Here is a 24,476-nt window from a genome sequence, read left to right on the forward strand (position 1 = left end):
CCTATCCCAGTTTATTGTGCATAGACAACTATATGGTCCAAATGTACTATACACAAACACATGAATGCAAATGATTCTAGCTATTCAATCTCAATTTTTGGTTTAACTTCATTTTGATGGTCCCTTTAACACCTTCTGTTGACTATAACGTTGCACCTTACGTACATGTCTACTAACTCTCATAGAGTATCAGTAGACTGTTATGGTTAGATTAAGTTGACATGTAGTTGCAAAGTTACTTATAGTCAGTAGAATGTCTTTTGGAGGATAAATCACAATAAAGAGTTAGCAGATATTAAGCAGACAGTCTACTAATACTCTAATGAGAGTTTGTTGACATGTAGTTCCAAAGTTACTTATAGTCAACAGAATGTTCAAAAGGGACCATCTAAATAAAGTGTTACCCATTTTTACACATTGTTCAGAATTCACTTCATAATTCAAGTACACGTTACATTTTCAACATCCCCACAAAGGAATGCCAGTCATTATCGTGTCCTAAAATATGTTTCTGGCCATTCATAGGTTTGACACTGAAAAGTGAAAACACTGTCTCTGTAATGCTATCAAAACATTGTTCTGTTTGCTTGAGTTACCGACATATCAACATTTGCTTTGGCCAATACATGAGTTTGGGCGGGACTACCTGTAAACTGGAGAAGGTTGTGACGGCATGGGAAAGTTGATATCTGTTGTCTTGATATCTGTTGTCTATGTTTTTAGTCATTAGCCACAGTTTAACTGAAAAACAGAAAAAACTCATGTGTAATAATGGGCTTTTTGCTAAGGAAAACATTTGCAACTGAGCAGGAAAGCGATTTGTCAGTTCTTCTGAACCTCCGTGGGCATTGTCAAAGCCACGAGAGTTTATCCCACAGGCTGACTCCAATATTTGCAAATAGGACAGAAGTTCATCAAAGGTTCATGTTCATGAAGTTCATGTTCAAAAATTAAAATCAGCTAATCGGCTAACTGATTTACAAAACTTCTTCAGAATTAAATTCTTTGTAACTTCTGTTTTCTTCTTATTTTCTACTTATATTTTGTATTCCAAAAAAAAAAACCATTTCTTTTTTCTTAAGATTGTTCTAAAGAAAAAAACTGACTTCCTGACAAGAATGTCCTTAAAACCATTGTAAATAACCTCATAAAGTTAGGATACGATTTTTATTGTTTAAATTAAAAAAGAGGGTTGTTTACATTAGGAACTAAGATAACAGTAGCTACATGTAATATATATTACTGTTCATGAGTATTCTGAAGTGACATCAATATGACTTTTTACTAAATTCAAAATTCAGTAGCAACTCTAGTTTATATTTTTATAATTTAACATAATTTTCTAGCCTGGATGCCAGCCGAACTTAGCCCCGCCCACAAAATGTTTAGGTCGGGAAGTTCGGTCTGGACTCGTTCCGTTGAGGAGCTATTATGCCCGAACAAAAATTGTTCGGACCAATCAAATTGTCAGGGCGGGCTTTATACGATGATGGACAGATGAGCAACGTAACGTAATCATTCACGTCACGAATGAGCGCTTGGGTTGAATTCATTTACAACACAGATGACTGCCGCTGGAGAATTGTTATTTCACGAGTTCACACTTACAAATAAGTCAGATAGAATAAATGCATATTTGGCGTGCTGTCCGAGGAGAGGGCGGGCTCGGTATTCGGCCCGAACCCAAAGTGCTCCCCCCGTATTCCAGGCTGTGGAAGAACAGGCCGAGAGTGAGTGGAGGGATGCTGAAAACTGTCATGGAATGTTAGGTGAGTTGACAAAGTGAATAAATATATGCTTCCTCTCATGCTGATAGTGTAGACCAGACGGTCATTGTTTGATGACAAGTTGATTGGATTGATTATTTGAACGTGCTCCTCTCGAACTTTGTTTATAAAACATTATGTGTAGATTCTGCCATCGCGTCTGTTATAGAAGATATCGACAGCGCATTGATTTTAAAAGAGGAACAGAGAACCACGATCAAGACATTTGTCGATCGGAAACATGAATGAAAAACATACGTCACTTACTCCGTTGCTCTGATTGGTTATAGGTCTATCCAATTGAGTGCAGAGGCATTTTCCTTCCTGGTTCGGTTGAAACACGCCCCATAATCAAAGCTCAATGGAGCAGTATCAGACTCACATTCTGACTAGAATCTGAGTATGACGACGTCAGGCTAATAATTTTCTGCAGCATTCCACACAAAATAACTATTTAAAATACACAGAGCATAAAACATGTAACTGCAAGTGCTGAACTCCTGTCAAGCCAGTCGGAATGAAAATTGTGTGTTTGCATATTAATGTTATTATGGTAATCTGCTGGCAGAGCAATCGTTGATCAGCGAGTCTTCAACATGAAGCGTCATACAATCAGGTAACACCCAAACCTGTCATGTTCTTCTTGAGATTTTTTTTTTCAATTTCATAACACAATCGAACAATGTTGTGTTTACAGTCTTTAATATGGTGCGACATTGCTGTAGCCACTTCAGTTCAAGCGATCCTGTCATCTCTTTCACTTCCATAGTTATAGCTCGAAATAAACATGAATGAACATCAGAAGGTATGTTGAAGAAAATATTTGCTAGCTGGCAACAAAGGATTCCATTCATTATGCTAAGCTAAGCTAGCGGCGGCGCTGCCAAACTAAAACAATGCATGCACTGAGACAAAAATGCGTTTGCCCACCTATCTAAATGTAGGAAAGACGGTGAATAATCCCTATTTCAAAAAAATGGTGGAGTGTTCCTTTAAGAAAATGATTAATGCTAATGTCTTTGAAATTAAAGTCACCATGAAATCAAAATGGACAATTTAGTATTTATTATAAATGATTTATCCATGCACATCATTATTATATATTTTTTTATTCATGTGCCCTCATATTCTTTAATCAAAATAACTTCCCCTCCCTCTTGCAACAACATAAGTTCTCTGATGATGTCATCGACACAAGGGCGGGTCAACCTGTCAGTCACATTAGATCACAGAAACAGGGTTAGGGTTAGCAAACCTCAACCATCTAATGATCCAATCAATTCCCGCCCTATATTTTTTCTTGTTCGAGAAGCAGTTTCATCTGGATATACATTAGAAAAGGAAAGAAAAGACTATCACATCTTCCATTTTATGCCAAATTCAAGCACAAGAGTTTGGTCATCAGGCATTTATAGACTTTTGGTCTAGCTCATGTTTGAGTGGGACTCTTCTCTTTTCATGCATGGGTGTTTAATGCACTCAATTTGTCCACTCAAAACAAACAATGTGCCTTTAGCTCTTCGTTCATCCCGGATGTTTTTCCCAACGATGTGGCTCTGTGTGTATGTGCTTATCTTGGCTGTCATAGCCACAGTTTGAACTCATGTTGTTTGATTTTCTCCTCCATTCTCTCCAATTTCTTCCTGCTCTCGTTTTTATTCTCTCTGTGTCCGCGGCTGAGTCAGCCTTTCATTCCGTCAGTCTGTTCCAGGACGTCTCTCTGAGTATTTCCTGCCCACAGAGACGGGCGGTAACATGCGCTCTGACAGAGAGTGTGTGCTGGTGTTTCTGTGTGTGTATGGATGCTGTTTCAGATATGTGTCTGCAGTCATTCTATGTGTGTGATGTGCCCGGCGGGGCAGACAGCAGTGGTGTGTAAATAAGAGTTCTAAATTTAACTTCAGCTCACAAGTTGAGTTGCCCTCTGCTACAGCTGGGACACACACACACACACACACACACACACACACACACACACACACACAAACACACACGGGAAGGAAATTGCAGCCAAACCAGCCAGAGAAGCAACCACATACTTTCTCCTCAGATACCCTCTCCACCTTTTCTATAATCAGAAATGCACACGTTGTGTTCTGTTGCGAACACTATGATATCATTAACAAAATGTGTAAGGCATGTCTAATTGTGCAAGATACCAGACCCTAATTTGCATACTTCCTTTGGTAAATAGTATGCAAGATTTCAATAAAAAAATATGTCATCCATCCATTTTTGGCTGATATTGCCAACGACACCTTGCACAGAGGAGTTTGAGACCATTTTTTATAAAGAATGATGGTATAAAGACACATCTTTATGATGTAATAGTATGTTGGCATACTGTCTTAACATACACTCAAAAGTAAGTACATTACCATCAATTGTGAAATACGTATTTTTAGTGTTGTATAATTATGCGATTTGTGAAGCAGCCCTGTAAATCTTCCTTCCTGACACATTTAAATAATACATTTTTTATAATTTTTTCCTGATATACAGTATTCTGTTTGTGTCGGAGACAGACATTTGTTATGGGAATTTTTTTGCTGTAGCAGTTACTTGTGGAATTTTCACAATTATTGTATACAATTATTTTAATTGTTTATGGTAATAATAATAAGAAAAATGTTGATTAATTAGAATTTATAATATAATTTATAATAGTATAATAATCTAAAATGAATAATAATAATCTAAAATGAAAATAATATATTAATAATAATAATAACAATAAATAATAATTGTTAGATAAAATAAAAACGAGATAAAACTATTATTACTAAATAATAATAATAATGTTAGATAAATAAAATTTATAAATTGATAATAATAATATAATTATTAATATAATTATTATTTAATAATAAAAAGTAATTATAATAATGATAAGAATAATAATTCTTAAAGGATTTTTTTTATTTAATAAAATATTGTTTATTATTATAATTAGTAATATTATTATTTTAGTATTGTTGCTCTTATATAAAAATAATTGTTGTTAGATAAAATAACAACTAGAAACAAATTAATTAATAATATCTATTATTATTATTATTATTACTACTACTACTACTACTAAAAATGCAAAAGATGGTTGTGGTTGGAACTGCTGACACCGCAGGAAACACATCTAGAATCTGTTCTCCCTCCCATCAGTGGTTTGAACAATGTTTAACAGTGTTTATCTCTTGTTTTGATGTGTTATGGCTGGCTAATTATCATCTGCACGAATGCGTTCCATCATCAGTGCGCTCAGATCATCTGTCTCTCTGACAGAAGCGCAGTTGGTTCAGGACGTCTGTGTCTTTGATCTTTCTTGTAATGTTCCCAATCACACACTGCAGCGCTAGGAAATAAATAGGAAAGTTTGCTTTATTCAACATGCTTTGAGATTGAGTTTCTGGTCTTATATGGTTTTTGAAAATCTATAGAGTCAAGTTTTATTATATTGATTCTATGCTTGACAAAAATTATTAAAATAAATTTTAATTCAGAAATGAACATGATGTTCATCATAGAAAAAGTGTATTAACGTCACAGTCTGTATCAAGTCATTGACCCATAAACTCTCTCTCTTTCACAGCAATCGAGACCCAGAGTACGAGTTCAGAGGAGATCGTCCCGAGCCCACCCTCTCCGCCCCCTCCTCCTCGCGTCTATAAGCCCTGCTTTGTGTGTCAGGACAAATCTTCAGGGTATCACTATGGCGTCAGTGCCTGTGAGGGCTGCAAGGTGAGAGACTCGGCCAACTCTCATTCACTCACACAACATGTGCTGCAACCAGAGGTAGCCAGTACTTATTTAGCTTAGGAGTCATGTTTTCTAAATTAAACAGCTGAATAATTTTCTGGTAAGCCTCCCCCCCCCCCCCAAAAAAAAGTACAGTTGTTGAATGAATATTTCTTTTTTATATACACACATATCTATACAACAAAGCAAGATAGAGTAATAATAATCAAAGGCACTGTTCCATAATGTATTTCTCTCATATCCATTATAGCAATATATCAGATGGTATATCAGATGATTCACTTTAAAGAACAATGCAAGATGTGGTTTGTTTTAATATCTCACTTTTAGGCTATGTGTCCACCAAAGCATTTTTCCCAGTGTTTTCAATGGGAGTGCCGTGTTTTTAAAACTCCAGCAGCGTCACGAGGCACTGAGCTTCTATTTCATGCTGAGTGCTAAGCTCTCAGCCTTTTTTTCCCAGTCGCCGAGAGTTGAAGAATGTTCATCTTTGGGTAAAATGCAGCGCTCATCACTGTCACTTTTTACCCAGCCATCCAATCACAGTTGAGGAGGGGTGGGACAAATACTACACTGACCAACCGCCACACGCTGCTTGAACAGCGTCAACAGATGACAACAAGTAACAACAAGCAACAAAATAAACTAAAACAAGAGCCAGAGCAAATACTATACATTGTATCAACATTTTTATACAATACAGAAACAAACTCTCTGTGAAATGAGATACTAGTAACACTTCCTCCTATATTCTGTATGATAGCAAGCAAAGCGTCTCAACTGAAAAACGCTGTGATTTGCATTTTTTTTTTTTACATGATTGTACAGTTCTAGAATTGAGAATATATAACTCGCTTCATTAGCTTTAGTGAAGTTAGCCATTTATTTTTGTTAGAAACTTGGGACCCACTTTATATTAAGTATCTTTAAAGTCCCTCTGTAGTCAATCATTTAATCCCTTAAAACTCATTTTTGATCACTTTGTTTTTTCCGTGAAAAAAATAAAAAATCTTCATGCCTTAAAATAGCTTGAATGTAGCTCTACACCCTTGCCTTATTTAGTATACGCAGTTCTATGAATATGCAAATGAGCCCCGCCTCCACTCACTCGCAACAGCTCAGAGATCCACTCGTTGACGTGATTGGTTATAAGGTAGATTGTGTCATCAGAAACACCAGCGATTTCAAACCGCGTTTTTGAGACGGTCTTTGGTTCACTGCAGTTTTAAGGAGAAAATACTCAGCAATTGTTTTGATTTATGCATTTGCACATGGTTTTATCGTAAAGCATATTACGGTAAAAAACACCACATAGACATATAAACAACATTAAAAGCTTGATTTTCAACACAGGGGGACTTTAACTAACCTTACCTGTATCCCACCTCAATAGCAGCAAAAGTGTTTTGAAATACAAGATGAACACAATACATATATTTTACCTAACAATACATTTTTTGACCCAAGTACCCAGTAGTCAAAGACTCCTAAAATAAAGTAGGACCGAAACTTAGTGAAGCAACTCCTACATTAACTTGTTAGTAACTTGATGTGTGGCTAACTACTTCTTTGTCAAGCTACTCATAATTTCAACTTTTTATGTGGTAAAGATACTAGATAGCTACACTGCAAGTTTCAAGTGACAGGAAAGAAATAGAAATAGTTGGAAAGAAATAGTTCAGACACTGAACAAGGATGAAAGTTTCTAGTATGCTGTGCATGTCGAGCACATTTGTTCCCGCACACCATCAAATGGAGTCTACTTGCAGGCCTATGCGTTCAGTTGTGGCTTAACCTAAGCGTCAAAACTGAAGTGTACTCTGGGTTAGTTTACCCAGAAATGGATGTCAAAGCAACGTTTGAGCATGTTTGAGCTTCCGTTTACTGTGTTTGTTGTGTCGATCAATGTTAAGATGTGAATAAAAGCCTGTGAATATAAAGCGATCATGTTTTTTTCAGGAGACTAGACCGCTTAAAGTTTATGGATTACTTGTACAATATCTTTATGAACTTTTTGACACTTAAAAGTTTTGTTGGAATGGACTTTCAACAGAGCTACAGAAATCTCTCATAATTCATTAAAACTGAATCCAATCAACTGAAGGAGTTTAGTGACACATTTTTTTGACTTTTTGATTTTGGTCATCAAGCAACACCTAAAAACCAATCAATCACCACTCAGAACACTTTAGCAACCACATTCAATGTCCTGACACGCACCGACAACACTTTACTTTATTGTCTCTGGGTTTTGTACTAGGAAGCACCATGTGGAAGTAAAAACACATTACTTGTTTTGACACATGACTAGAGCTTTCTTGCATCTCTTGAAGTCTGTCACTGTCCTCATTGTGTGGTTTGTGTTTAGGGTTTCTTCAGGCGAAGTATTCAGAAGAACATGGTCTACACGTGCCACAGAGAGAAGAACTGCATCATCAACAAAGTCACCCGCAACCGCTGTCAATACTGTCGGCTGCAGAAGTGCCTGGAAGTGGGGATGTCCAAAGAATGTGAGTGATGCATCACAAATGCTCCCTCCACAGCTGAAGTACTCTTGCCAAAATACACACACACATAATCATAATCATGCCTCCCTCTGGCTACACGAGCACACATCTCTGCTAGGCGCTGTCAGAATTGAGAAGTTAATTGGGAGAGGTGTGAAAATACACACTCTCTCACAGGTCTGCGGAAAAAGTTGTGAATGTGTCAGTGTGTTTGTTCAGAAATCATCCGGACAGATCCAACACACTCTCACCATCAAGTGGGTGTGAGTCTCCACTGCAGAAAGAGACACTTAAGAGACAAAAATAAGAGACAATTACATTTTGTTAATATTATATATATATATATATATATATATATATATATATATATAGGTGTGTGTGTGTGTATATATATATATATATATTGTAATTGACTGTGCTATAAATATTTAATTCATTCAATTCAAGATTTTAATCACTTGACATGACTTGAAATTATATATTACATACATTTATGATTTTTTTTTTTTTTTTTACAGTTTCGCCCAAAATTCTCATTATATTTTCTATCAGTCCCTCCAGGATTTTGTGATTCTGCAGTCACAGAATATAACACAAAATCAAGAAAACTTTGTATTTCCGTAATTTTTCTGCAAAGAAATAAAGGAAATGGTAAAGCAACATTGGCTAATAAAAATTCATAGAACATGGGTGTACTGACCATACGGTGCACCAAGACACCGGTTATAAATACTAGTGTTTTAAAAGGAGAGAATATTTCTGATTTGAGGCCCATTTGAGCAAAAGAGAGGCTAATATTTAACATTCACAAGTCATCTCTCCCAGTCATTCATTCACATCCTTCACTTGTCTAGTGTCTATTCAACCTGATTTAACAATTAGATTTGATACATTATTTTACTGGATACACAAGTTTTTAATATTTCGAGTGAATGCGATCACTAGTCAGCATATTTTGATACTATTATATATTGAGAAAAATAAATAAAAAACAATAATACACAAATAGACATTGCGGCAATTATTTTCCAGAAATGAGACATTACAGTCATGCGAAACATCTTAATGATCCTAAAACAGACTTAATTTACTTCAGGAGTTAGTGACCGATATTTGTTCTTCTTTCAGAGATCATGTGCATGTTGAGGTTAATGTCATTGGCCAGTCTGACAGATCCAGCACATGGGCCTCTGGCAAGCATCATGACGAGGGTGCAGATGACCCATTAAATCAGTCACAATGACAACCCACACTTGTTTCATCAAAGTGGGTTCTTATGAATTCACACCTCTTGACTCACAGTACATTTAGAAAATGATGCACAGCGGCACTTTCACACTTCACTTCCTGCATACATTTGAACGCACAAAACATCTGTAATAAAACACACACACACACACTCACACATGCATTGATTTTCAGCACAGCATGCTGGGTTCGCTCTGCTCCAAATGCATTAGACTCACAACTCATTTGCCGCTGCTGCTGAGGAGGAGTAGAGATTGTGAAAAAAGGAGGAGTGGAGAGAGCGGGAGCGGAGGGAGGAAACATTGACATTTTTATCCTTTCATTGAATTTCATCTTTGTGATGGACGATCTGCCAGCGCTTTAATTTTCTCCTCTCAAATTATTCCTGTCAAGAACCTCATGCAACACACTCACACACACACCCTGAAACAGACATATGAGGGCGTTAAGGCCTGTTCACACCAAGACAAATGTTTGTCTTGAAAATGTGGAGCCATAAACATTTTAACACTTTATAATAATGAATTAATAATTCATGTCTAATAACGGTTGGTTTTAAGCACTTAATGTAATTTTCCCATTTTCCATAACCTAATCTAAAGTTATAACTATTTACAGTTAATATGTTTTTAACAAAGCATTATCTAACTCTTTACATATGAGCTAATTAAACAATAACACTTTGTTAATTACAGTGACAATGAATGAAGAACCCACAATGTGTATATAGTCTATTAATGTATTACCTACAGTTTATTAACTAGTAATTAACTATTTTCTAATTATTTGTAAATACTTTATTACACTATACGTATTATAAAGTGTTACCAGCAACAATGAATATCAGAAGAAAACCCCTATGATTAGCATTTATTGCGATTTATATGGTTCAGTGTGGCTCTTATAATATTTTATGTGGCATAGTTCTGCATAGTGCAAATTATCATATGTCATCATAATCATCAGTTAAGACAACGAGACGTTTCAGCTCTAATTGGAATACAAAAATCTGAATAGGATTGGATTTAGGTTAAACTGCTATTTGAAAATAATTATGCTGATACATCTCTGCTTCCTTTATTTCCTCTGCTTTGTGTACCAAGATCACCTCAGTTAGCGCCAACGCATTTTCCTTCATTTAATTTTTCACTAAAATTATGTTTTAATGCTTTAAGTAGGACTACTTAATCGTCAACCATGCTTTAGAATGTGCAGTAGATGAAACTGTGCCGCTCATTCACACAGACACGCAGAACAACCAGACTTCGTATTCTAAAATCGGTCTTTTTGCGGTAAAATATTTATACACATTCGTTATACACATTTTCTGCATTGCTGAAATCATACTTCAACATATTTTGAAAATGATAATGAATCATACCAAACATTTTGATTTAAATCATGATTCAATAAATAAATACGTTAAATTTACGGTAAAAAAACAAACAAAAAAAACTACCGTACCAGAAATCTACCATAAAAAAATACGGTAGTAACATTTTAGGTTTTACAGACTTGACTTAAATTTACAGTAATAAAAAAAAAAACTTATTTCATTATCTGATAAAATGTTAATTTACCGACCTATTGAAGTACTAATATCTGTTTTGTACCATTGTAATACACTTACAACCACCAATCACAGTGGTGATGAGAGTCACATGATGAATCAAAGCTCATCACAAGCAGTTTTTCCAGAAGAAAGTTAATAGTAATATATAGAAGCTGCACAGCGTCATTCACACAAACATTAAACACCATCATGGTAACACACATGAAATAAAAAAAATGCTATAAACATTAATTTAACAACATTAAATGTAACATAAAACGCTAATGTACATAACTGATTAGAAAAAAACTATGAAGAAATACAAAAATACATCAAATGTGAAGTGTTACGCAGGGAATTGTGGTAATGTCAATTTACATTTTTCCACAGTAAATAACAATGACTTGTTCTTTTTCACTTTCACTTCACTGTAAATTTACATTAAATGTACTGTAAGATCTATCACAGTTATTCACCATATATAGAACTGAAACCTTCTGTTAACCAATTAACAGTTTTTCACTGTAGCATTTTTACGGTCTTTTACCGTTAAAATCACGATTTTTTTTTTTACAGTGTATCATTTAGCAAAGAATCTTAATTAAATAGTTCTCAGAACTGATATTTCCACCCCTATCAGCCATGTTTTTGCGTGTATTTTTTCCAGCGGCGATTTTATCACAATACACTGGCCTTAAAGACTATGCAAGTGCTTGAACGTAGCCACTCAAGTTCAATTTCATTAATTATTTTAGCCTGAAATGTGTCAAAGCACAGTTCATAATGCAGCTCAAGTTACTTACATCAGTTTTAACAGCCATACATCTCTACTGGCCCCATGGGGTTTGTTACCGCCAGAGCGAAGCAAGAATGTATGTTAAGTATATATAACAGAACTGTGCAGCTGGCGTTTGCGTACTTGCTTAGATCACATTTCTGGCCATGTTTCTGTTCGTCAGCATATTTCTGGCCATATCGTCAGATATTCCGGTGTGTAAAAATCACCTTTCCAGACACACACAAAATACTCATCATACTGCTGGAGAAAGACCTGTTTCCCGATCTCTCTCTCTCTTTCTTTCTTTCTCTCTGCAGGTCTCTCAGTAATGCTTGTGTGTGAGTGATGGCGCAGCCAGGCTAATAGTTCTTTAATGACTTCATTAAATTGTGTTTTGCGGCTTATGATCGCTGTGCCAATCTGTCATTGGGGCTAATGTAGGCACGTTAAGATAGCCCACTTTTATTTAGGAATTAATTCTGCATCTCCAGAGGCCTGAGAGAGGGATGCAGCGAGGGTCTGAGCGCTAGCAGAGATTGGGAGGAAAATAATGCCATGGCATTACAGTGTGTGTGTGTCATATAATGAGATTAGATTAGCTCTGGGTCTAATGAAACCTGTGGTGATCTATCAGCATTATGTACGACTTCATCCACCTGCTCTATTCATCAAACTACAAACACACACCCTGCAGATAGAGAGAGAGAGAGAGAGAGAAAGAGAGAGAGTGAGAGAAAGTGTTTGAGATGGTACTGATGGAGGGGGTGTGATGGCATTTCTGATTCTTTGTCCTATTTTTTCTCCTTAACACTTTTTTTCTCGCCTTTCCTCCCCTCATGGTTTGTCTTCACAGATGTGATGTGTTGGCTCTAACACGTTTCCTCTATCTGTCTGTCTCATCTCACTCCATTACTGCTGCTCACTGCATCTCAAACGGCCTTTTCACTGCTACTCATGCAAGTTTTCTCTCCTTTTCTTGGCCCTTTCATCCCTCATTCGTTCCTATCTGTCTTCTTGAGATATTTTCTCTTCTGCCCACTTCATTACATACTGAAATGACATGGCCACATATCTCACTGTGATAGCAAACTTCATGATGGAATTTGTTCAAATTGGATTGAATGTTTTTGATATTGTAAAAGATATCAATGTTCAATAAATAATAATACAATCATAATAACAATACCTTTTAAAAAGTTAAATAGAACAGCTTGGTGGATTTTCACTTGGCCAAGCCATTCAGGAATCTGTACAGTCAGCACTGATCTTTGTTGTCTTTCTGTCTGTGCAGCGGTAAGGAACGACAGGAATAAGAAGAAGAAAGAAGATAAAAAGCAAGAATGCACAGAGAGCTACACGCTGAGCCCAGACACAGAGCAGATGATTGACAGAGTCAGGAAAGCCCACAAAGAGACCTTCCCCTCGCTGTGTCAACTCGGCAAATACACCACGGTAAGAGTGTGTGAGGCCGGCCTGATACACTGAATGTTCACCAGGATTTGTGATGATTTTGCAGTCCATTACATTTTTTTAATGTGATATATTCCCACATCATCACTCAAAAAAAAATCACTGAAAATCACTGTGTGGCACTTTATGTTGATTTACATGTTTTGGTAAAAATATATGCAATATTGGTCTGTGTAATTGAAAATGATTAAATGCAGTATCAATCAGGGATGTGATTTTTCTGTATTTGCATGGATTTCCATCATTTCCGACTCACTCCAAACATATTGCCAATTTTGTAACGAGAATTGTTTATAAATCTGTTGTCAGCAAAAGAGAGGGTTTTGAGAATGGATAGAGAAGACAAGGGAAATTCCACCCCCCCAAAAAAATTCTGTCACAATTTATTCACCCTCACCCCAATTATTATTATTTTTTTTTCTGCGGAACATAAAATAATTTTTTTGAAGAATGTTGATAACCAAACAGTTATGATTCACGTTAACTTGTAATTTTGTAATTTATTTTAAGGTCTATCATGCTGGTTCCGCCAAAATAAAAGTTTTATTGTTTTAACTTTTGAAAGCAAAGACATAATTATTATGATTATTATTATGTTGTTGTTATTATTAAATGCTCAAGTTATTTATTTTACAGTACACTATTATTATTGTAATAAGAAAAGAAAAAAATCCTTCACTTTTGTTCTATGCTCATCGCATGCCAGTTCACTTTTATATATATATATATATATATATATATATATATTAGGGCTGTCAAACGATTAATCGTGATTAATCGCATCCAAAATAAAAGTTTGTTTTTACATAATATATGTGTGTGTACGGTATATAATTATTTTCTATATATAAATACACACACATGCATGTATATATTTAAGAAATATTTGCATGTATTTACTGTGTATATATATATATATTATATATAATTTATATTATATATAAATATTTTATATATAAATAACACATTTTTCTTAAATATATATATGGATGTGTGTGTATTTATATATAGAAAATAATTATATACCGTACATACACATAAATTATGTAAACACAAACTTTTATTTTGGATGCGATTAATCGCGATTAATCGTTTGACAGCCCTAATATATATATATATATATGTTTGCCTTTATTATGATAGGATAGTATAGAGTGGACAGTAAGGAGGTGGGAGACGGGATTGGGAAAGGTCCATGACTGGGACTCGAACTTGGGTCGCCTGAAGTTATATGTATATGTCACTATATGTCGCGTGCTGCCCACAAGGCTATTGGCGCCGACTTCATTTACTATTTTAAACTAGATTTTTACTGTATTTAACTTTTTACATTGTACATTTTCAACCAAAACAAAACAACGTTCTTTAGTTGAAATTAGAGCTGCATGATTCTGGAGAAATTGAGAATACCAATTTTTTTTTTTAAATAGAGATCACAATTCTCCCAGTATTCTGAATAGACAACTAAACAAAATAACATGTAATTTACTAAAGGTTCTGACAAAATGTTTATTGCTGCAGTTACTTTAAAAATATTTAATTATTATCACTCATAAAGACTTCACTTTTTTCATCACTGGATTTCATTTTGAACAAACCTCTTGAATGAATGATTCAATGACAAATACATTTTCTTAACTTATCGCCACCTACTGATGTAACAATGTAATGGATACAATCTTTATTTGAAGCTTCAAGTTACTTTCATTAGTTGATTTACACAATTTTGATCGCTGCCGTAGACATCAGTGTTTTTATACAAACTATAAACTTGTATCCCAGTACGTCTGTGGTCATTTGAATTATTGTAACAGAAATAATGATACTGTGTGGCTGTGAAGCCGTTTCATACCTATACATATCTGGGTCAGTGGCAGTGCCAACACAGGTTTGAATGTTCGCTGTGGTTGTAACTACTTATCAAAGGTTTATTAGACACAGGTAAATCATTATCGTTTAGGAATAAGATTGCATCGAAAAGGATATCTTTTTAATGATCAATCTTGCAGCTCTAGTTGAAATGATGGTTCTTTTGATTAATATAAGCAATATCCTAAGAAATGCATTGGATATCATTAAAAGCATGATAAATATAACCCTAGTAAAATCATTGGATTACATGTACTGTGGTTGTTTGACTACTTCACAACCCGATAAAATCTTCATCTGTGAGGATTTGACCTCATTGTTTTGATTTTGTGTTGGTTTTTTAACTAATGAGCTGACACTGACTGATGAATCAATGCTGTAACTACAGATATGTGTCTCAGTTTGTCAATAACTGCCAGAACTCTTTGCTGATTCTGCTCCTGTGTTTACAAGCAGACCTCACCAAAGCTAATGGCCAGATTTCACGTGCCAGACTTTCAGCCATTATTGATGCTGCTATTAAACATTTACCATAGCATTCTAGTCTACCTGAATTTTGTCCTTGTCTGTGTATAGAGTAACAGCTCAGAGCGGCGTGTGGCACTGGACGTGGATCTGTGGGATAAGTTCAGCGAGCTCTCCACAAAGTGCATCATAAAGACTGTGGAGTTCGCCAAACAGCTGCCGGGATTCACCACCCTCACCATCGCAGACCAGATCACACTGCTGAAGGCTGCTTGCCTCGACATACTGGTGAGAACGAGTCCAAAATTCACAAAGCCTGCAGTGGTGCGGAAGTTACTGCGGGTTACATGACACCGCTGAAGCCCGAATATAGACTGAGGGTCACATTTGAGTCATTGAAGGTTGTAGGTTCAAAGCCCACAAACATTCCCTTGTGAATTGAATGCACACTTGTAGTGTACTTTAAATTGTAATATTTTTAAATGTTCAAATCTTTAAAATACTGTACTTGCTGACAGGGTTGCGTGTAATGCATTAGTAAGTAATTATTCACAGCAATATAGTTATGACGCAGCGCCTGAAAATAGTCCCCAGCTCGGTAACTTCCAACGTGACCGGGACTAAGTTTGTCTAACCTATTAGACCTATTTTCAGGCGCTGCGTCATATCATTACACCTACTGGACTCATGGTACGGCCGCTCAGTTCCTTGATTATTACGCCGGAATGAGAGTAGTTCCTAGCCATATAGGCTTAGAAAATCGCAACTTTTCATTTTCCGTCGATCTTAGTACACGGTTTAACTACAGAAGAGTCAAGTTTTAAATAGGAAAAATATTGAAACTCTTTGGTCATTTTGAAAGAAATGCTACTGGACTCGTCAGAATCAATGATCTATGCTAAGCTATGCTAAAAGTGGTACCGTCGGACCCGGAGTTCGGCTGAATGGATTCTAAAACGGTAAAACTCAACTGTTTAACTCTGGGGGAGTTGTAAAATGAGCATATTTCCGAAAAAAGTGGAGTATCCCTTTAAAAAAATAAAGTAAGGGATTATTCTTTCTGTTATTTAATTACAGTTACTTCTGATATAATTGTATAGACTATAGAACAATTCTATATATATAACAAATGTGGATTTAACATTAAAAACATACATTTTAAGAATAAGAATAATTAAGGCATTTTTATATTATTTATCTGAAAGAATTAAAATAGCAGTTTTAAATCTATTCTTGTATTGTTCAACTGGTTGAGGTTGATATGGGATTTGGGAAATAATTCGTAAGTAATACAATACTCATTAGAGCAATCTAATTACACTGTTGAAGATGGAATTAATGACTTTTTTTGAGTAACTTAACAAACACTGCTTGCAGATCATATAATATTATCAAAATAAAAGGCACTTAAATGTACTTAAAAGAGTATGCTTACGTGACTGCTTATTAACACTTAATCTATCAAAAGTTTTACTTTAAAGATCATATTATTGTTTTAATAATCTTGTGTCATGCTTTAAATAAAGTACACTTATTTTGATGTGTTGACAAAAATACTAAATAAAGTATATTGGTATAATACTTTATTGTTCTGGTAGTGCCTTATTGTAAATAACATGCAATTAATGTCTGAAAACATTACATTCGTTTAAAGTATCTGATTTATTTCCACAATAAGTACTCTTTTTAAAAGTATGCAAAAGTGCACTACTTTTTCACAAAGGTTGATCCATGCACTTTCTCCACTATCCACCACTTTAGAATTTCCCTCATCCCAGTTTAATATGCAGAGTTAAGTCCAACACGTCTCCTCTCTGTTTCACTGCTTTTAGATTTTGAGGATCTGTACCCGCTACACGCCTGAGCAAGACACCATGACTTTCTCTGACGGGTTAACGCTGAACCGAACGCAGATGCACAACGCTGGCTTCGGTCCGCTAACAGACCTGGTGTTCGCCTTCGCCAGTCAGCTAATACCGCTAGAGATGGATGACGCAGAGACGGGACTGCTCAGTGCTATATGCCTGCTGTGCGGAGGTATACACACACACACACACACACACACACACACACACACACACACACACACACACACACACACACACACACACACACACACACTGTATTCTGACTTACAGTTTTACACCTGTTAAATAGACTGTTATATTTACATATAATTGTGTTTTAATATCAGTGATCCTAGACCCCAGATAAGGGTACCCTAAATACTGTATACCTTTTTTTAAACAGTAGACCTGCAATTATAAATATTTAAAACAGTGGTATGGTACATTGTTCTAGTTTGACAAATATAATAGGTCTTTTTGATTTTATATATATATATATATATATATATATATATATATATATATATATATATATATATATATATTGGCTATTCCAAACATACCAAGTGTCTCATGTCTTTTGATACATGGACCTCTAGTGCCACACAGTGTGTGATGGTGGTATTGCACTCATGTTGTTCAGAGAAATAATGTGTATGAAAAAAGAAATGAGGTTGTTTAAAAGCGTGAATCTCATGTAAACATGTCCAGGTCATATTTAACTAGAAACTTTATATAGAAGGCATTATAAAAGTATTTTTAATGCATTAATTATGCCTTGTAATGCACCTTATAAGGCATTGCATGGTCTCATGGATATTTGTAACCACAGTTATTATACATTATAATACTAATCTATTCGTTGAACACAACTTTAGAAAGTATAATGCATCAAAACACATGACAAACAATCAATTTCAGATGTAACAATGAATCTGCAAATATAATGCATTTTAACTTTGATTACAATTGTTTATGAAGAATACATTATGAATACATTTATAATGCATTACACATAAAGGCTTTAAGTAAAGTGTTAACGAAATGGTTTTGCATTAAAAAAAACTTGTTCCATTTAAATGCATTCATTTAAAGTAAAGAATATTTTACACTAAAATCATAATAATTAAAGGCTTTACAATAATAATATATAACAGTAGTATACAATAAATATTTTTACATAATATTTTAAAATATTAAATGTAACATTATTAAATTTATTTTTACAGTAAAAATATTTGTCTCTTAAAATGATCATAATTAAAGGCTGTAAAATACATACTAAAACGATTTTATAGATATTTCGCTATTTCAGTAATATAACAGCATAAAGGTATCATATAATGTATTCTTTAATATTCATATTTTCTAGTTTTTTTGTTGTTGTTGTTGTTGTTGTTTTGATTTATTTATTTTTTCATTCATGTTTGTTGGAGAAAATGCTATTGAGTGCTATATAGGTAATGTCACAATGCAAAAAATCAAACGGCATTAGGCACGTTTTATCTTTTTTTTCTTTTGATATTGGGTTGAAAGTGACCTGGGCTGCGTTTCCCAAAAGCCTCGTGAGCTAAGTTGATCTTAGAAACCATTGGTATCAATTGTTCTATGATCTACTTCGGATTTCGATGCTTTAGGGAAACGCAGCCCTGAACATTTTTCACAGGTTTCATGAGATTCACCATCTCCAATATTTGCTGAATTTGTGATATAAGCTCTCATACCACATCCTGTGAGCTGAATATGAATGGTTTGTGCAGATCGGCAGGACCTGGAAGAAGCCGATAAGGTGGATGTTCTGCAGGAACCGCTTCTGGAAGCACTGAAGATCTACGTGAGGAACAGGAGGCCGCACAAACCTCACATGTTTCCCAAGATGCTGATGAAGATTACCGACCTGAGGAGCATCAGTGCCAAGGGTGAGTCAAATTCACTCGCATAATCCTACTCTTTTGTTTTCCTAGACTATAAGAAAAACACATGTGTGACTACTTGAAAACTAAATACATTTTTCATCTCTCTCAGGGGCAGAACGTGTGATCACCCTGAAGATGGAGATTCCTGGCTCCATGCCTCCTCTCATTCAGGAGATGTTGGAGAACTCTGAGGGTTTGGAGAGTTCCTCAGGCGGGGTCAGTTCACGGGCCGCCGGAGCCCCTCCAGGCAGTTGTAGCCCCTCCCTTTCTCCAAGCTCCGCCCAGAGCAGCCCACCCACGCAGTCGCCATGACAACCATCATTGCCGTCATCGCCAGCCACTTATCGACTACTGTGTGCCCTCCGCGACACGACAGCAGAAACGTTCAAAAGCACGCGCTCATATTGCCGCCCCTCTGCCCCGTGTTCCTCAGAGATTAAAGGGGGAATCAAAGGTGTGTCGCTGGAATTTTGTTGTTTTCTTTCCTCAGATCAGACTGTGATTGTATTCCTCCTCGATTTCCCTTTGGATGAAGGGAGGAAGACCGCTGGAGGGTGAAGACAAAAAAGTGCAAGAATGAATGGACAAACATATAGAAGGAGTTAAAGGACCTTTTCTTCTGTTTCCGATTCTTATGGCCTGGGACTTCTGTTTCCAATGACCAGAGACTGATTTCCTACAAACTAAAAAAAAAATATATATAAATATATACAGAGAAGACATGGAATGATTGTGATTGAGAACTGAATGAAACATGGACTTGATGTAAAGATGCAAATGTATTTCCTCACTTTTTCCTCTTTATGCCTATGAAAGGGCAAAGAGTGAATTGTTTTATTTCAGACTGATGATGATGTTTTTCATTGAGAAAAAAAAAACATTGAAAAGATTATTAATTTTCACTCACAAAATTGTGCACAGAAGATATAAAAATGGTCGCAACAAACAATTTGTGTAATGTGTTCTTCTTGCTCTTGTCTTTAAGCTACTAGCAAATACCTCAAGGATTCATTTCATACCATATTTTATTACACTGTGTTTTGCTTAATATTTCAGAAATAAATTACCGAAAAGGTTCTTGCATCAATGAGATTTCTCAAAGTTCTCTGCAAAGTTGTTCTTCATTCTTCACTCAGGGGTAAACAGGAGTTTTCCCTTTAAAAATTTGTGCAGTAGTATAGCCTTCTGTTTTTCTTGTGTCTGGCCTTGTCGAACTGAGTTAACAAATGAACCTAAAAAGATTTCCATGTCAAAAAATGTATACAATATAAAAGTTTTCCAAAAAGTTTGCGCTGACTACAAAAACACTTTTGGACAGATTTTGTTTGAAATTATGCCACACCAGTTCGTTCTTTAAATTTTCAACTTTGCTTTAAGTATATTGGGGCCTTCATTCTAGAGAGTATTTCATTGGACAAAAAGTAGTACACAGCCATAAGTACTTGTCCTCCGAGAAATAAATTTTTTACAAGGGGCATTTTCCTGGTTGAATTTGCACCGCCAGTTGGAACTCTGAAGTGGCGTAAGTGCTTACTTGCTGTACGTCCTGCTGCTCTGGTTGTTGTACAGGACTTTTATTTTGATGGCACAGTGGACTTTTGTTTTGACAGCTCTGAGAATGCAAGAGCCTTAGCACTCAACTAAGTGCTCACCATTCTCCATCTTCATTAGTTTATGATCTGTTTAACATTTCTATCTAATACGTTATTAGAACTCTAATACAAAGAGAGTAAACGGCACACGAAAAAGTGTTATAGCATTTGCCGTGTGGTTGATGTCCAATGTCGCTAGCTGAGCAGAAATACATAATCATGTTTCACTTGTTTCCTTCAAAGACATGTTGGATTTCCTTTTTAGCATAAAGGTTGAGAAGTGCCTGGACTTTGGCTTCAGTCTATCTATTGTTCCATGTTCTTGGAGTAAATATATAGGCAAAATTTATGGAGTAAATATATAGACTATAAACTGTGTGTTTACACTGCATTTTAAAAATGGCGAATGCTTTCTTAAATCACTGGCAGTTTCTAATATTGTGCTGGGTTCGACCCTTCTCTTAAGTAGGAGCTGATTTAGTACCCCCAAAAGGTAATCCCTTTCAGTCGATTCACTCAGTACAACACATGACTATGGGATGTCGCGCCATTGGCTGAAGACACATTGGCTGCGTCTGAAAATTGAAAAATGCTGCCTCTGCAAGCAGGATACCAAGGTAGGAAGGTAACAAGGCACGTCCAAATCCAATGATGATGCCACATCTTGTCTCCTGAGATAATTTCATCTGATTGATTTTTGAAGGCAGCATAGATGGATCCTTCGCTGCATTTGATATCCCACAATCCTGTGTGTTCCATTCCCTGACCGTTGAGCTAAAAAATAAAGATGGCGTCTGAAATTTGAGGTTGGTGGTCAGTTTGTGTGTAAAGTGTACATTTTGACCAACTTCTCCCACTTTTGATGACATTTCTAGCAAGAAGTTATTACTGTAGTAATTCAATATTCAATTGGTTGTCACCAAAGCTCTCTCTCTGTTTTGTTATCGATCATTAAATCGTGACGCTACCTCAGAAGTCTGTCTGAAATCAGTTTTGTGAGGTATCTTCATGCATAAACGCTGCCTGCTAAGTCATAGCCTGACAGGGCAGCGAAGCAACAAGTCAGCTGGCTAGGTTTTCGGATGCAGCCATTTATTCACGCATAAAAGGCCAATGACGCATGCTTACGTGGGGGGTCCTTCTATACCTGCCCACAAATACGGTTGCTTGCATAATTTCCCTCATTCTTCAGCTCTTCGCTGTGCTACTAGAACACCATAACACCACATTCATAAGCCCAGTGCTTGGGGATCCGGGCAGACACACAGACAGCCTATACAATAGGCAGGGTCGGTAAAGAAGGGTCCGCCCTCATATGCATATCATGTGTTCGCTGACCAGCAAGCATCATGACATTGCAGTCAGGGACACCATGGTGTCTTCCCTTATGCAGGAACCTGCTGTCCCTCGGCCGGTGTTGTGGTTTCTATGGGCCTACCCGCTGAGAGGGAGAATCTTATAGCAGTGGGGCTCCCAATCAATGTCGTGGCCACAATACAGAGTAATAGGGCACCATCGACAAGGGGGCTTTGTGCATTGAAGTAGCGCATATTTGGAGCTTGGTGCAGGTGTAACCCCTCCACCCTGGTCCTACTTGCCCCGCTCTGCGCGGGCCTCGAACCCGGGTCTCCAGCATGAGAGTCAGACTGCAGCCTCTAGCGTCTGTCGCTAGAGCGCCTATTGAGATCAGAGAAGTGAGGTTTTACTCGCACAGCGACTACTAGCTGGCCTCTGTTACACTCACCCCCCCTAAACCTCACTCCCATCTGGGTCACGGCACCAATTTAACCACCTCCACCCCGGTCCTACTTGCCCTGCTCTGTGCGGGCCTCGAACCCAGGTCTCCGGCGTGAGAGTCAGGCGCTCTAACAAGGAGGCTAAAGACTGCAGCCTCTAGCATCTGTTGCTAGAGCGCCTATTGAGATCAGAGGAGTGAAGTTTTACTCGCACAGAGACTACTAGCTGGCCTCCGTTACACTCACCCCCATAAACCTCACTCCCATCTGGGTCACGGCACCAATGCAACCCCTCTACCCGGGTCCTACTCGCACCGCTCTGTGCGGGCCTCGAACCCGGGTCTCCGGCATGAGAGTCAAGCGCTCTAACAAGGAGGTTAAAGACTGCAGAGGAGTGAGGTTTACTCGCACAGCAACTATTAGCTGTCCTCCGTTACACAGGCGAAGGTCTTTATCCCCGTATCAGTCCCCAATTGCGGGGATACTGACTTTTTTGCAGGAATTGTTGGAGGAAGGTCGCTCCTATTCCACGTTGAAAGTGTATTTGGTGTCCATTTCGGCTTGTGAGGGCACACCTTCTTGCTATTCGATTCCTTAAAGGGGCTCAGCTTCTTAGGCCAGATACAAAATCAGTGGTGTCGTCATGGGACCTGATTGTCTGTGTGATAACCTTCATTTAAGCCACTAGAATCTTTGGATCTAAGGATGCCGTCTTATAAAACCGCAGTTGAACGTTCGCAAGTTCCCGGCTCCTTCTTCCCACAACAACTAACCTTTGTTAATTACGCCTAAGGTTGTGTCAGGAGCGTCTAGTGCGCTCTCGTTTGAGCTGCCTGCCCTGTCAAACCTCTCTATTGACTCGGACGAAGACAGACTTCATTCTTTGTGCCCTGTTTGATTTTTATGCAGATACATTGATCAAACACAGGCTGTGCGCTCTTCTGACCAGCTCTTTTTTATACTTTGCTAACCTGGTCCTTGGGAAGGCGCTATCTAAATCAAAAAGTGGGTACTTCTGCCAATAGTTATAGGAACTATGAAAACGTTCCTCCAGTGTGAAAGCCCCTCATGAGAACCCTTACTATTTTTGGTCTGTGACTATAAATGTTACTGTAAGTGTCAGTATCTACTACAAGTTAGTCAAATTTAAGTGTACACTAACAAATAGATGTTAGCTTTAGTGATTAGAGAAACAAAGCTTTTTGAAACTTTCAATCAATTGAACAATCGCTTCGAAAAATGATATTCACTGTTTCAAAGTGCTTGAAAATCCACACGCTGCTGACGCCTGCTAGTCAGAACAATGTACATGCAGCTCTAAAATCACCATGACAAACCAATTGCAAAATGTTTTATTGAAGGTGCAATCTATTAAACGAAATTAACAAATTATCTAATTAAATATAAAATATTTAGTATCTTTATAATATTGTCATATTTGATCAAATTTATCTGAGATCAGAAAAAAAATACAGACACTGGTTCATGGGTTCACAGAGATGGCCCCTAGTAGTTAACCATTGACATTTTTTTATATTTCGAAATGTTTCAAGACTTCAAGACGTAATGAAGCCGTGTTTACTGAAATCATGTGACTTTTGCAGTTTGATACGAGCTCCGAATCACTGGTTTGAAGCAAATGATTCGCAAAAGTTTAAAAGCTTCACTAAGCATGTTTCGAAAGCGCCCATCACTAGTACGCTTCAAAGCTAACAGACATAAAAGATACAAATCTTGAAGCTTTGCTTCACTTAGACAGCTGAGGATTTGCTGTTGTTCCACATACTGAATAGAAATGTACTTTTTAATCAATTCTGCATTGTTCCATTCTTCAGATGCCCCAACACCTGTGAAGAGATGACTCGGAGGACTCCAACTCCTGCAAGGACTTCAAATGAAGCAAACTCTGAAACAACATGCACTAATGCAAAATGTTCTATATATCCTAATCATTTGTTAACATGTATTCATTACTTC

At 36.8% G+C, this 24,476-nt stretch overlaps 1 protein-coding gene across 5 annotated transcripts in view; it reads left to right on the top strand.

Moving 5' to 3' along the window:
• The window catches only part of raraa (retinoic acid receptor, alpha a), a 197,207-nt gene extending 176,949 nt beyond the window's left edge, over positions 1-20,258 (top strand). For all 5 annotated transcript variants that reach the window (XM_082152276.1, XM_082152275.1, XM_082152277.1 and 2 more), the window contains 7 exons: positions 5,353-5,501; positions 7,888-8,029; positions 12,896-13,056; positions 15,520-15,696; positions 17,241-17,445; positions 19,016-19,174; positions 19,281-20,258. In XM_082152276.1, coding sequence (XP_082008402.1) covers positions 5,353-5,501; positions 7,888-8,029; positions 12,896-13,056; positions 15,520-15,696; positions 17,241-17,445; positions 19,016-19,174; positions 19,281-19,483 — 1,196 coding nt within the window. In that variant the 3' untranslated portion in view covers positions 19,484-20,258. The remainder of the gene's footprint in view (positions 1-5,352; positions 5,502-7,887; positions 8,030-12,895; positions 13,057-15,519; positions 15,697-17,240; positions 17,446-19,015; positions 19,175-19,280) is intronic.
• Positions 20,259-24,476: the final 4,218 nt, after the last annotated feature.

Source organism: Leuciscus leuciscus (genome assembly GCF_965113295.1).
Source record: "Leuciscus leuciscus genome assembly, chromosome: 21".
Classification (NCBI taxonomy): Eukaryota; Metazoa; Chordata; class Actinopteri; order Cypriniformes; family Leuciscidae; genus Leuciscus; species Leuciscus leuciscus.